The following is a 14,037-nucleotide window of genomic DNA, read 5'->3' as shown; positions in this document are numbered from 1 at the left end:
GGTGTGAATAATGTAACATGCGGATAAAGGAATTGTTACGCATAGCAAGACGATAAGATAGTTCATGAGGAGGCAGATCACTAAACGTGTGCTCTATTGCAACATTAGAAGACTTATTATGAGAAACTGGAAAACACAAATAAAATGCATAACTTGTGCAAGTAGTCATAAGGCTGAAAAACAATATGAAACTTAGAAAAACGATACATCGGATTGAGTTTTGACTAACTCTCACTATGGGGGTCTATTTTATACATGTCAGAAACCGGTCTAACCGTTTCACCTAGGGGAGGACTTAGACAATCAAACTGGCTGACTTATTTTACTAGACCTTAATTTTAGCCTATACTCCTGTTGCGGAGTTTTCTCTAACAGGGAGGAATTTGTATCATTGTCTTTTGCGGGACAGTCCTTAAGAATAGTACTTTGGCAGTCTTTCAAATCCTGGGAAATGTTCTTGGAAACAGTCTTTAATCCATACAACTTTTTCACATGAGACAGGTGGACCCAGCCCTTCCTGCCTTCCTGCCTTCCAGCTTGACGGCAGTACGGGTGGCCAGGAGGACCTGTTTTGGCTCCTTCCAGCGAGGCTCCAGCGGACTTGAACGATCAAAGTTCCTCACAAGAACCAGATTTCCGGGAACGATCTCATGCGGTGCCACCTCGGTATTGTCTGGAAATGCGGCGGCAACCTGTGAACGACAAGAGTGTAGGGCAGACATCAAGGAAGCTAGGTAATCTGTCAGCATATTACTTGAAACATTGGTAATACTTCGGGGTCTAGGTGTACCCCACATATTAGGGGGGCGGCCGAATACGACCTCATAAGGGGACAGACCTGATCTGCAATGTGCGACCATGCGCATATAAAACAAAGCGACTGGCAGAGCTACTAACCAGTCCACACCTTTCTCTTTACATATTTTAGCAATACGGATTTTCAGGGTCTGGTTATGTCTCTCTACGAGACCGGCTGCTTCTGGATGGCGTACACAATGGAACTTCCACTGGTACCCTAACAAAAGGGAAACATGTTTCATAAGCTCAGATGAGAATGGCTGGCCGTTATCAGAATATACGACCCTAGGGAGTCCATAACGGGGGAAGAACTCACGAACCAACTGCTTGGCAGTGGTCGTGGCTGTGTAATCTGGGACTGGGTATGCCTCTGTCCATCTGGACAAAGCGCATACAACTACAAGGACATACTTGAAACCTCGACATCGCTCCATCTGAATATAATCCATCTGGAGGACTTCAAAAGGGTGGTCAGGGGGCTGGAATCCACCTTGTTCCACCGGGACACTTTTACCTGGATTGAACTGGCAACATATCATACAGGTACGGACTTTCTGCTTAGCTGCAGCTCGTAAATGCTTGTTGAACCAAATGTTCTGGATACTGTCTAACATAGCTTTTTCTCCTAAATGTGCTGGACTATGTGCGGTATTGATAATGACTTGAACCATAGAGTCGGGGAGAAACCATGTGGCTCTACCCTTCGTTACCCATCCCTGATCTGTCTGCACCCCTCCTTGTTCGGACCATTTCTTGATTTCATCGGGAGTAGCATGTAACTGGATATCTATGACATCTTGAGTAGGGTCCTTAACTGTCATGCATGTAGTCGGATCTGGAGTATGTGTCTGTGTTGGATTAACTGAAATGTCCGGAGTCTGTGCTGTAAGCTTGGCTGTGCGATCTGCTAGATCATTACCTTGAGAAATAATGTCAGTAACTTTCATATGTGCTTTGCACTTCATGATAGCAATAGATGTCGGTAAATGTATGGCATCTAACAGAGCTTGAATAAGGAGACCATGCTGAATCTTGGTTCCATGAGAAGTCATGAAACCTCTCTCCTGCCAGAGCACTCCGAAGTCGTGTACAACTCCAAATGCGTAGTGTGAATCTGTGTAAACATTAACTTTCAGGTTCTTAGCGTGTATGCAGGCTTGTGTCAGAGCAACTAGCTCTGCTGCTTGAGCAGACAGGGTGTCAATACGGTGTGTTTCTATAACTTCAGTGTCAGTAGTCACTGCATACGCGGCTACTAGTTCTCCTGTACTTGTTCTCATACATGAACCATCCACATAAAGTGTCAGGTCGGGATCTGGTAATGGAATATCTGTCAGATCTTGTCTTGGCTTAGTCATAGTGTTAACTACTTCCACACAGTCGTGTGTGGCAGGATTTGAATTAACTGACGGTAACAGTGTAGCAGGATTTAGAACGTTGCAGCGTCTGATTTCTATGTGTGGCTGGAACAGTGTCAATTCATAACCTGTTAAGCGTGCAATTGTCAAGTGCTGAGTTTGTGTTCGGTTTAAAAGAACTTCCACGGAGTGTGGAACTTGTACTGTCAAGGAATGTCCTAATACTATGGAATCACTTTGTCTGATAGCTAGTGCTGTGGCTGCAACTGATTTGAGGCACGCAGGCAGAGCCTGGGCTACAGGATCTAATGTGCTTGAAAAATAAGCACAAGGCTTGTATTGTCCTGCTTGATCTTGTGTGAGAACAGATAATGCTGTACCTTCGCGTTCTGTGACGAAAAGTGTAAAAGGCTTACTGTAGTTCGGTGTAGCTAGAACAGGAGCTTGGCATAAAGCTTTCTTTAACTCATTGAAACTAAGTGTATGTTCAGATGTCCAAGGGAGGACAGTCGATACGGCTGCCTCCTGTGTCGTTAACTGTATCAGTGGTTTAGCTAGAAATGCATACTGAGGAATCCATTGTCTGCAATAAGAAGTAAGGCCGATAAAAGCACGTACCTCCTTCTGGGTCTTGGGCTGAGGAAGACTTGCTATTAACTGGATACGGTCTGGTGTCAACTGCCTACCCCACTTGGACAGTAAGTGGCCTAAGTAGATCACTTGCTGGACACAGAATTGAAGCTTCGAAGGGGACACCTTGTGCCCCATCTCGGCTAGAAAATACAAGACTGTAAGTGATGCTCGCTCGCAAGCACGTTCAGAACGGGCTGTGATCAGTAGATCATCGACATACTGGAGCAGGGCAGTGTCAGTTGGCATGTGAATGTTGTCTAGTTGTCTCTTAAGTGCTTGACTGTAAATGCTAGGACTTTCTGTGAAACCTTGAGGAGCTCGTGTGAACATATAGCTCCTTCCATTTAAACAAAATCCGAAAAGAAACTGGCTGTCTGGATGAATGGGGACACTGAAAAACGCGTTCTTGAGGTCTATGACTGTAAAAAATGAGGCTTCGGAATCAATGGCTGTCAATAGGGAAGAGATATCTGGAACAACTGGGTACTGGGGAATAATACATTTATTGAGTTCTCGAAGGTCAATCACTAATCGATATACTGGGGGAGCATTTGGATCAGTACGTTTCATGACGGGAATGATCGGAGAATTACATACATTGGAGTCAGTTTCTACAACTACTCCTTGAGCCATGAGCTCGTCAATAATTTTGGATAAGGCTGCTACAGCCTCAGGTGGTAATCTGTACTGTCTGATTCGTGGTAACACTACACCTGGTTTGAGAGTCACACGATGGGGTGTGATTTGCATGAAACCTACATCAGTTGGACCTTGCGCCCATAGATGCTGCGGAACATTAGACAATCTCGGATCAAAATCTCGTAATACATAGTGACCCTTGAAGTCACGTAAAAACAATCGTATTCCCTCTGGGGAACAGCAAATAACTGCACCTAATTCTTTCAGTGTCTTAATACCTAACAGATTTTCTGGACATGACTTCGTAAGTAATAGATCAGTAGTGCGGGACAATGGACCTACTTCTAGAGTAACTGGCTTTGAAATCTCATTTACAATAGGCTTTCCTGAAAATCCAAGGGAAACATTTCTTGAGCCTGAGAGTGGAGCCCCTGGAACTTCGGCGTGACTAATGGTCGTCCTACTTGCCCCTGTATCAATTAGGAATTTTCTGTCTTTCCCTAGTACCTGACTATGAACATAGGGACCTTCTTGATCTACAGGAATCTCGATGAGAGGCAAGCCTACCTCCCTCTCTAGGCTGTTTCATGAATACTGTTGATACTCTGGATACTCGGACTGTGCATACTGGTACATCTGCTGTGTAACATGCTGTGTTGCAGCAATAGGCTGCGGTGCTGTAACTGTCTGTTGTGCATTCTGTGGCTGAGAAGTCTGTGAAACTTGTTCTTGTCTAGGCGGACGTGGTCTTTCTTTAGTCTTACCGGTAGCTATATTGTGTTTCAGAACTGCACACTCGTTTATAAAATGACCTGGCTGTTTACAATAATTGCATGTCCCTTTAACGGGAGCTGCAGGATGACTTGCTTGATTCGGACCCCTCTTCTGACTGTCTTGAGGAACAGATTGTGCAACTAGTACTTTCATTTTCGTGTCTTTCATACGTTTTCTCTCGTGTTCTTGCTCTTCTCTGATTCTATTCTGGTGGTACTGGAGCATCTGTAACATCTGGGACGGGGTACTAGCTTGCCATGTACTTTCGACGTTCAAAACTCGATTCTTAACTTGTGGACTTGAATTCTCGACTAATTTAGTAACAAAAAGATGAGGGTATGACTCGCTACTCGTCTTCAAGCCACTGTTTATAATAAAGCATTTCTCGAATCTAGAATAAAAATCACTAGTGTCTTCATCTTGTTTCTGTTTACAGGCTGAGATTGCATCCCAGTCTTCCTTTTTAGTGGCTAATAGTCTGGGCAAAACTTGTATTAATAGTTCTGGTAATTCTCTACATTTCTCTCCAAGACCGGTACCTGGTACTCGTATCTTATCTTCGGCTTCTAGAACTGCCCAATCGATCTTTTTCTCTCCCACCTCCCATTCTTTTTCCTTGAGTTTCTCGTATACCCCTGCGGGCAACAGGACCTTTAACATTTTAATAATATCTGGATAAGTGTATTCTCCCATACGGAGCATGTCTTTTAATTCTCGGTGGAACCCTGCTGGATCTTTGTCATGACAAGGAATTAATTTCTTCATCTCTAAGAGTTCCATCTTTGTAATCGGGGTGTAAACAAATACTCTTTGCATTTCACCACCTGCTGTCCTGACTGGGTGTACTTCTCGTAGCGGGTTCTGTCTGTCTATGTAAAATGGTTTACTTTCTGGAGGTGAGACATGAACAAAATGCAGGTTCAGGAACGTTCTATATTTGTGACGCTGTTCTAAAATGACACTAATTAAATCGGTACCTAAACCTTTCCATTTATACTGGAGTAACTCATTCAGGACATCATGTAACGGACCTGGATCGGAATGTTGACCTTCATACAATGTAATGAGGTGCTGGATCATATACAAACCCACCAGTCGTTGCTCGGCTGGGGGCAATTTCAGAAACATGTGTGCCACTATTTCGTCTGGAAAAGTGGTAGAATCAGTAATCCATCGGACTGCTGATCGGACTAGTTCTTGTTCATGCATAGTACTTAACTCACTATAACCGATTCGTGATTTCAGAATATGATCGGTAGCTTGAAATACTTGTTCTAGAGAACCTTGTTCTGGTGCTGGATGATGAAAAACTGACTTGTGTTCTAGGCGTAAGTGGCGGTCTGGAAATCTAGATTTTCCTACATACGCTATTCTGGCGGGATTCTCGTCCTCTACCTCTTCTGTAGGAGAGTCATTCTCTTTCTCGCTTACTTGTGCTGCTTTACGTTGTTCGTGTAACCTTATTATTTCCTTACGAATTTTCTTGTACATACTCTCTATACTACTGATAGTTCTGTGCTTACCCTCGGCTATATTATCACTCCACCTTGTCAGTGTTCTCATTTCGGCCGGATCTTTGGTCGGGTAATCTTGTTCCCTTATTAAACAATTAATCAGAAACTTTAATATCATGAGCTGGATCTCAGCTTTCCTTTGAGACATGGCTTCGCCAATACTTTCTGGATCATCCCCTGTACGGATGAAACGATATATTCTGTCTAGATCTTCTTTCATATCTGGTAGGGTGTCCAAATACCCGGTCACCCGTCTTACACGTATGGAATATATAACCGTACTATCATCACCTGCGACTGGATCATAGCGGCATTCAGTAAGAGCTCGTCGGATATCTGCAACGGACTTATATTTGGGCGTACGCTGTAACGCACATTCATGTAACTCGACTAACGTTAAACGTTGGTGTGGTGGCGGGGTACCAGGAGGACCTCCTCCTGCGGCCCCTAAACTGGTATCATCGACTGATACTCTTCGTACTGGCGCGGCGGGAAATTGTAATGTAGGCTGGACCGGGGGTACCGTAGCAGGTACTCCGGTGTCTGGAGGAGCAGGAATGGCATGATTTACAGGGACTGGCGGAACAGGATTTGCATATTCTGGGACTGTGTCGTCCAAGTAGGACGAGATGAAAATATCAGCTGCGGTCGGTTTGTGACGTAGCTTGGTCGGAACTAATGGTGGCGGAAAATTACTGGATGCCTCCGGGGTCGCTTTTGGCAAGCCCTCGGCAAGAAGAGGATACATACCCTTAATAAGGGCATGCCTCTGTCTATCTGACTGTTCGGTTTTGACTCGTTCACCTATCTCGATTAGTTCCCTTTCTTGGGCTCGTTCTAAGGATTCTCTACTTAATTCTGACTTTCTGATTTCTTTTTCGGTTCTTTTATGAGATTCTTTGCGCCATAACTCGATGGCATCTTTCTGTGACTGTCTGGCTTTCTTTTTCCATAATGCTTCTTCTACTCGCATGATGCACTCGGCATCCCACGTACCTGATACGGGCCATCTATACTTTTCTTCCAACTGTTTGGTATACTCTACCCATAAATCTAGATATAATATGGCACTTATGCCATGCTTCTGATACATAAAATGACCTGGACTGTCCCTAGGCGGAACAGGAACTGCTGCTTCTAACAGACCTTTTCTAGTTCTTAACTGACGTAGTCTGGAAAATAACGGCATGACTGAACTGTAATCTGGACACAATACAATACACAATGAACACGATAATTACACCACTTTCATACCACGACATTAAAATACATGAAGAACATTTAAAAATAACAGTCTGAACAGAATACTACCTGAAATACTGAAAACAGAATACATGAATCTTCTCGAGAACAGAACTGACTAGAACAGAAACTAGATGCACTGCTGAAACAGTACGAAACTTACCGGTCTCATAAAGAGACACGTCAGGACCCGCATCCACCGGAGTGGACACTTCGTTTTGGGATCTGTGTACCACCAAAACCCACGGACCAGAGACAATTAGATTGACCCTGTCTAGATACTCCCCAGCAACGGTACTCACCGGGCAGCAAGAACGGAAGGCCTCGGACTGGACTGGACTGCTTCGACGCCGGACGGACGAACTTCGGACTTCTGTTACGGGTGGGCCTCCGGATACCTCGGACCTTGGACTCTCGGCTTGGGCTCTGGTCGGGACTCGCCGCGTTCCTCCACCGCCTCGTCTGGATGCTGGACCGCAACCTCCGTCTCCTCCGTGGGCCTGAGGGATACTTGAAGCAGAAATATCTGCACGTGCACGGTATGGTTCCGTCACGGCTGCAGAGGATCAGGGGGCATACGTGGCTTCACCGGCGCGTGGGGAAAGGGCAAGTTCCTGTTCGGGCGCCATTATGTGGTATATAAATAAATAATACCGGATCTAGGTTTGACTGGACATAGTAATAACAGATAGCTCAATAAATAAGAGTCAAGATTCGAGGTAGTAGGAGTTTGCAGGTTTAATACAGCATAAGGGACAGGAACAGGACAACCTGCACAGGAATAGGATGGCAGCTGCCTGGGGGCAGGATCTGGAATGAGCGCGCGCTAACTTTAATAACAATACACAAGCATATATACTAAAACAGTTGCAATTGCAATACATACAATAGGCGGAGCAGTGGGTGTGGTCAATAACAGTCGCGAAAGATAAGGGTGAAAGTAGGTGTAACAGGAGGCGTATACATAGACATGTGATGTAAACGTAACAGAATATGTCATAAATGGGGCGGAAACATGGAGGGGGCTACCTAAGGAGCCGGGACCTCTAACCTAATGGTGCGCGCAAACTGACAATGACGTGTTACTAGGAGAAGCTGGGGGCTATGACGTCTGCGCTAGGAGCAGAGACTGAAGTCTGGAGAGTCAGGGCGACATGTGCCTAAACAATATCTAGTATCTGATGTTTAGAGGACATGTTGATAGAATCCAAAAGTTATCGGGGTAAAGGCTAACAGACTCTAAGACTGGTGCATGCATTATTCTACATGTAGTGCGTGTTGAAGAATATTAAATGACCATTAATACAGTATTTCTCTTACATGGAGACGTAAAAGCTAGACTGTGACGGAAACTATTGATGCGATTCAGTAGCTTAGGAATGCAGAGAAGGAGGGCTGGACTGATAACTAGAATCATAACATACTCTTGGCAGACTCAGAGGCAGAGCCAGGCTGAACCGGGCACTGTGAGGCAGGAAGTAAGTGAAGGGTCAGGAACACAGGTGGGGGCTGTATCGCTCCTCAGCGAGGGCTCAGGAGACAGGAGCTGAATCTGGTGTCCGGGCCCTTTTGAGGCCTAGAAACGGGGACTTTTCAATGAAATAACGTGCACACTGAGAAACGTGGCAACGTAACTTTACATAGGCCTAACATTCGTAGTATTCACGAGAACTGGAAACTGTCATACTAGAGATGGACACAACTATAATTGCGTCTTTAATCGATCATGGGGAATACATATGCATATTAATCATGCACACATAACATAAGATGGGGAACACGTAGGGACACAGAACATGGCAAAATTTACTTTTCCACACTAGGTAGGCAGGGCTTTAGAGGAAGGTGACTGCAAGTGGCACCCCGGTGCTCACTGTGCATAGGCCGGCTTGAACCAGTTCCAGGGGCACTCCAGCCCCTGATCTGGGGAAAGCCCGCCAAAGGAGAGGGGTGTAACCACCCCCCTCCTAGTCCCACCCATAGGGCAGGACTTAGTCGCGTGCCAGCCCCTTTTTGCAGGATAAAGGTAGGAACTGGCCCCCTTCCAAATCAGATCATCTTTGAATCCTGAAACTACTTTCCACGAAAGGAACTCAAGACTTCTTCCTAAGATTTCTCCCTTGTGACTAAGGAGTAGTCACCGTGCAGCAGCAGGCACCAACCAAGCATCGCGGTCTGCTTTAAGTCTCTCCTCCGGATCAAGACTGACCAGCACGACGAGAACCGGCTTCCCTGGCACCTCTGACCTCAACCTGCATCATCAGCCCAGCTGTGATCCGTGGGAGTGACGAGACCTCGAGGGACCGGCCATCTTTGAAGACTGCACGACGCTTGTCCAGCACGACCACCGAGTGACCCTCGACCGAGTGCTTTGGGGTAAGAGAAGCCCCGACCCTGAGCAGCTCCAGCACCGAAGTTCAGCCCCCCTGCATCCACGAGATCTGCGTGGGGCCCTTCTGCTTTTTGCTGCTCACCGCGTTGTCCAGGTCACTTGCCCGTTGGCTAGTGACCCTCTGACGACGAACTCTAACGACAAACACCGCTGGTCTGGTTGCTCCAGACTGGCCCTTGCTTCCCTCCATCTGAGAAGCACCCTGGACCCTCCTGGTCCACTCCAGACGCCATTTTAGGTCCACCGCGTGGTCCTTGCATTTGCCAAGACTTGTTGCCCCAGTCCTGGGTCCAGCGACGTCGACAGCAAGTACCTTCGTGGGACAGCTCGCACCTCCATCCTGGTCGCCGACAACGCCTCCTGGTCCGAGAGACTGCAGAGCCCAGCAGCGCCCACTCACCTGGCTGAGGTGACTTCGTCCGGTGCCATCTTGGTGCCCACCCAAATCACTGGCTAGTGATTCAGAACTTGGTCCCCTCTGCTTACAGGTTTTCTTCTTCCCTGATCCAGGCTTGGATCACCACGAATTTCTTCACTGGCCACCTGCCAGCAACTTCTTTCTTCAGGCTCCTGGATCTTCAACAAGGGTTTCCGACGCAACTTGAACCCTATGCAGCCGCAGCCCCTGGGCTAGGTAAACTGAGTACTCCGGTGCTCCAGCATAGTCCAACACCCTAAGTGTTCGGATCCACTCTTGTTTTCGACCCACCTAGTCGGGTTCGCCCGAGAACAGTAACTTTGCAAGTGCTAGTATCCATAGACTTGTTCCCGCATTACGCGTGAGAGTTCCCACTCTGCACACGGCGTCCCTAGGCCTCCTGCTTCTAATCCAAGGGTTCAGCATTGTAGGCCTAGCGTTTCTACAGTCTAGAAAAGTATTACTTACCTGCTAGTAACTTCGCATTCCACTTCTTGTGTATACGGTTTTTCGTGCCCCTCGGGCATTTGTGTAAATTGTGCGACTTTCAGTATTTCTTTAAGAGTTTTGTTGTGTGCTTAGCTCCCTGTCTCATAAAGAGCCAGGGTAGTCTTGTTATAAATAAATCTACTTTATTTTTGATAACAACTTGTGTGGTGTCCTTTCACTTGGTGTTCAAGGGGTAATGTGATGGTAAAACAGCTGGCTTAACACTCCCTCTAGAGTCTTAGCCTTAGACTGCTCGTATCCATGCTACTAGGATAGCTGGTCTATCAGGTTGACTTACAACCAATCATCAATAAGGGTTGTTTGGACTGATACATAGTGTTCACTAGAATAGTGAGCACTGCATATCAGGCCAACTTCTCACAACCACCACCTCCTTGGGCCTCATGGGTGTATAGGCCTCATTCAAGGGCTTAGCATCCCTTTTTACAGATAAGTCTAAGGGGTTAGACGGGTGCTCAGGGGTCCTCGGTTTCTTCTTCTCAGGGCTTAAGGGCTTTGCCTGGACCTCTGGGAGCACCGTAGCCGTCTTCTTTAGGTTTAAGGGTTCTGTTTGGGGTTCTGTGAATACCTTGGGGGACTTCACACGTTTTAAGGGGTTGGGAAGGTTCTCTGAGTCCCTATGTTTCTTCTTAAGGGAGGCAGTGTTAGAGACACCTTTCCCTTTTGATACCCTGAGAGGGCTCAGACCCTTTGGAGCTGTTTTACACAAACCCTGCCCTGTGTTATCTGTGTTTGTAAACACTCCACCACTGCTGCCCCCACCCCTGTGCAGAATAGATTGTTGTAGAGGATTGTTCATCATGTTGCTTGGTGTATAGTACGTAGAGTGTTTTTCCTGGCATACACGCCTACTCACGCCTTTTGCACCGCTTCTGTTGTTCTGGACGGTTGCTGTTATGTCCCTTAAGGGCTGCGCCGACCTCTCTTCAGCAGCATGTTTCTGAGACGCTTCTAAAATATAAACAAAAAAATATATATATTAGAGGAAGTATAAAACAACACATACAATCACCACCAGCCTAAGTTCTACACAGCCACCTTTTTATATAGACATTGCTACAAGCCGCTGCACCCTTCTGCTTGAGAGTCTGTAACACCGCTAGTACTTTTCACACCCTTTTGTAACAAACACACCTGATGGAGGTCTTTTTGCAGCTCCTTTCTTTGATGGGGGTCCCACTTTAGAAGGTAAAGCTTTCATCTTCAAAGGGTTTTCTTTTGAACATCGCTCCGCCTCTCGTACCTTGACGCCATTCGGGCATAATGTAGATGTCCCTGTAAAGAAAAAATAATACCCAGCCTTAGCCAGCTTTCTGAAGATTACCTCTATACACCCTTAGGGTTAGGTCTTTGGCCTACCCCCAACTCCCCTCAGCGTCTTAACAGTTTAAATAACAGGGCCCTTTTTAATTACATGTAGTAACTGTAGTGCTTTGCACATTGCTCATAGCTCCTTGAGCATCGAGGTACACCATTAGATCTTCAAGAACTTGCTGTAGGTCGGGATCATAAGCTGTAAAATCATACATACATGAGACCCACATTAGAAAAAAGAGAACTTCTGCGTTATTGGTGTAAAAACTACGTAGAACTACACAACTCAAAATATATATACTTGGCTGAGGTGCTGTCAAGTCTACGGCGTTGCTAGTTATTACAGGGGTGTCCAGCGCAGGGGGTACATTGGTAACGGCTGCTTTTGCAGAGTCTTGCATCTGTATTAAACAACAACAAAAAAAAGCAGCCGTTTTAGAAAACGCCTTTCTTAAACAAAAGTATCACCACTTCAAACAATTCAGGTATACATTTAAAGGCTGTTAGGATGGGGCAACAAACCACATTTTTTTAAAAACCTCGATCTGTGACACACTAGGCGGCCATTTTTAAAAAGGGATGTCTGTAAAGCACAGAAGTATGTGTTGTAATAGTTATACACCATTGGGGATAGCCTTAGCAGACATTTTACAATAAATAGAAACACCCTGCTCCATATCCTGTAATTCTGGGTAAATGACTTAGATACACCTGTCCCGCCTGGCCTGTAACCACTGCCCTATGTACCTGGTACTCTTTTGAAACAGCTACATGTCCCTTATCTCTTGCAACACACTGCTTGATACCTCTTACATTTGGCATGCTTTTGATACTTGCATTAGTACCACTAAAATGCCTACATAGCGTTTGCTCTTATGCTTGAGTGTCTGCCATATATTGCAGTATTATACCACTAATTGGGCTTTGTTTTCGCTTGTAACCTGCACACCTGTCACTTATTTTTTTCCTCCTGTAATGCCCCTTTTGCTACCTCTTGTATTTTGTTTGCGCACATTTGGCACTTTTGCCTCATGTAGCCACCGGCGTAGCTAGTGGGGGGTGAGGGGGGCGGACCGCCCCAGGCGGCACTGTTTTGGGGGCGGCAACAGCGCGACACTGGTGTGCCCCATTGCGGTGGCCTTTTTATTGTACAGTGCTCTGACACCTTCGGGTAAAGTCCGCGCTTAAGAATGCATTAAATAAAATCCTGACATTAAGGCAGTGCAATGACACATCCATTAGTCTGGCACGGTGGGGGGACGTCACGTCACGTTCTGCTTCCAAAGGCGGGGAAGTTGGTTTTTGGAGCAGGAAGCGGCTCGGTCTGGCTCTGCGGGCGCCACCTCTATTATGGAGCTTGAAGCACCTGCCTCCTGCTCACAGCTGCAAGGCCGCCGTCGTGTGCTGTCTCATTACCGAGGCGAGCTGCCTGAGCTCACATCATGGAGTCGATGACCGGCGGTTGCAGTAGCGGCCGCCAGGATAGTTGAGACTCTGAGGACAGACAGCCCCGGACCAAGAAAGCGGGTGGCAAACTGACTTGAAGTAAGTACCAGCCACCCGACTTTCTATTAACACCATGCTGCTGCAGAAATACACGATTTTTAAAATGGTGCACTGCCGTCTGCAGAGGCACACGCTCTTTGGGGGATAAAATAATGAATAGAGGAATACAGAACAGAAGACTGGTGACTAGCAAGATGGGATGCACCAAAGCGGGCTCTAAATAAAAAAAGAAAGTAAAGAAATAGGCGGCCTTCAGGGAGAGGCTGCGAGCAGAAGGAAGAGAGGGGGCACAAGAGATGATAAGTCATGGAAGAGGGAAAGAAAGCACCAGCAGCAACAAGGAAGGAAGATGATGGGGGAGTGAGATAATTGAAGAGGGTCAAACATAATGACATGGAGAGCGTGAAATGGAGATCGGAATAAGACACGGGTTTGAGACAGTGGTAAGTGGAAGGTTGGTGATGTGAGAAGTTGGGAAATGAAGGGTAGGGGAGAAAATGAAAAGTAAAGCAGGAGGGGCTGATTGGGGGAAAAGAAAATGACGAAAAGAATGTAAGGGGAGAGCAATGGAATGAAGAGGGAAGGAAAGGAGAGTGTAAAGGAGACAAGGGGAGTCTTCCTGGTCCGGGGGACATGATGACTGCAGACAGAAGTGTGAGAAAATGAGAGTAAGAAAGAGAGAAGGAGGCGAGAAGGGAAGGACTGAGGACGTGAGAGAGGGAAGGGTAGGGTGGAGATACAGGGAAAGAATTAGGAAAGAAGTGAGGAAAGAATGACCGTGTGAGTGGGAGGGAGACAGAAGAGGAGGCAAGAGGGGGGAGATTTGGTGAGAAATAAGCAAGGGACTGGGAAATAGAAGGAGAGAGGGGAGGAAGGGTTAGAGAAAAGGGATAGGGGCCGAGAGGGGCGGAGGCTGTCCTATCATGGAGAGGGGGGCTG

At 46.5% G+C, this 14,037-nt stretch overlaps 1 protein-coding gene across 1 annotated transcript in view; it reads left to right on the top strand.

Annotated features, from left to right (window-relative positions):
• The window catches only part of LOC144752922 (E3 ubiquitin-protein ligase TRIM39-like), a 406,522-nt gene that overhangs the window by 273,065 nt on the left and 119,420 nt on the right, over positions 1–14,037 (top strand). The window contains exon 7 of the mRNA XM_078640743.1: positions 5,127–5,149. Coding sequence (XP_078496869.1) covers positions 5,127–5,149 — 23 coding nt within the window. The remainder of the gene's footprint in view (positions 1–5,126; positions 5,150–14,037) is intronic.

The sequence above is a fragment of the Lissotriton helveticus genome, chromosome 5_1 (assembly GCF_964261635.1).
Source record: "Lissotriton helveticus chromosome 5_1, aLisHel1.1, whole genome shotgun sequence".
In the NCBI taxonomy this organism is placed as follows: domain Eukaryota; kingdom Metazoa; phylum Chordata; class Amphibia; order Caudata; family Salamandridae; genus Lissotriton; species Lissotriton helveticus.
This window is presented reverse-complemented; position numbering and strand designations above follow the sequence as displayed.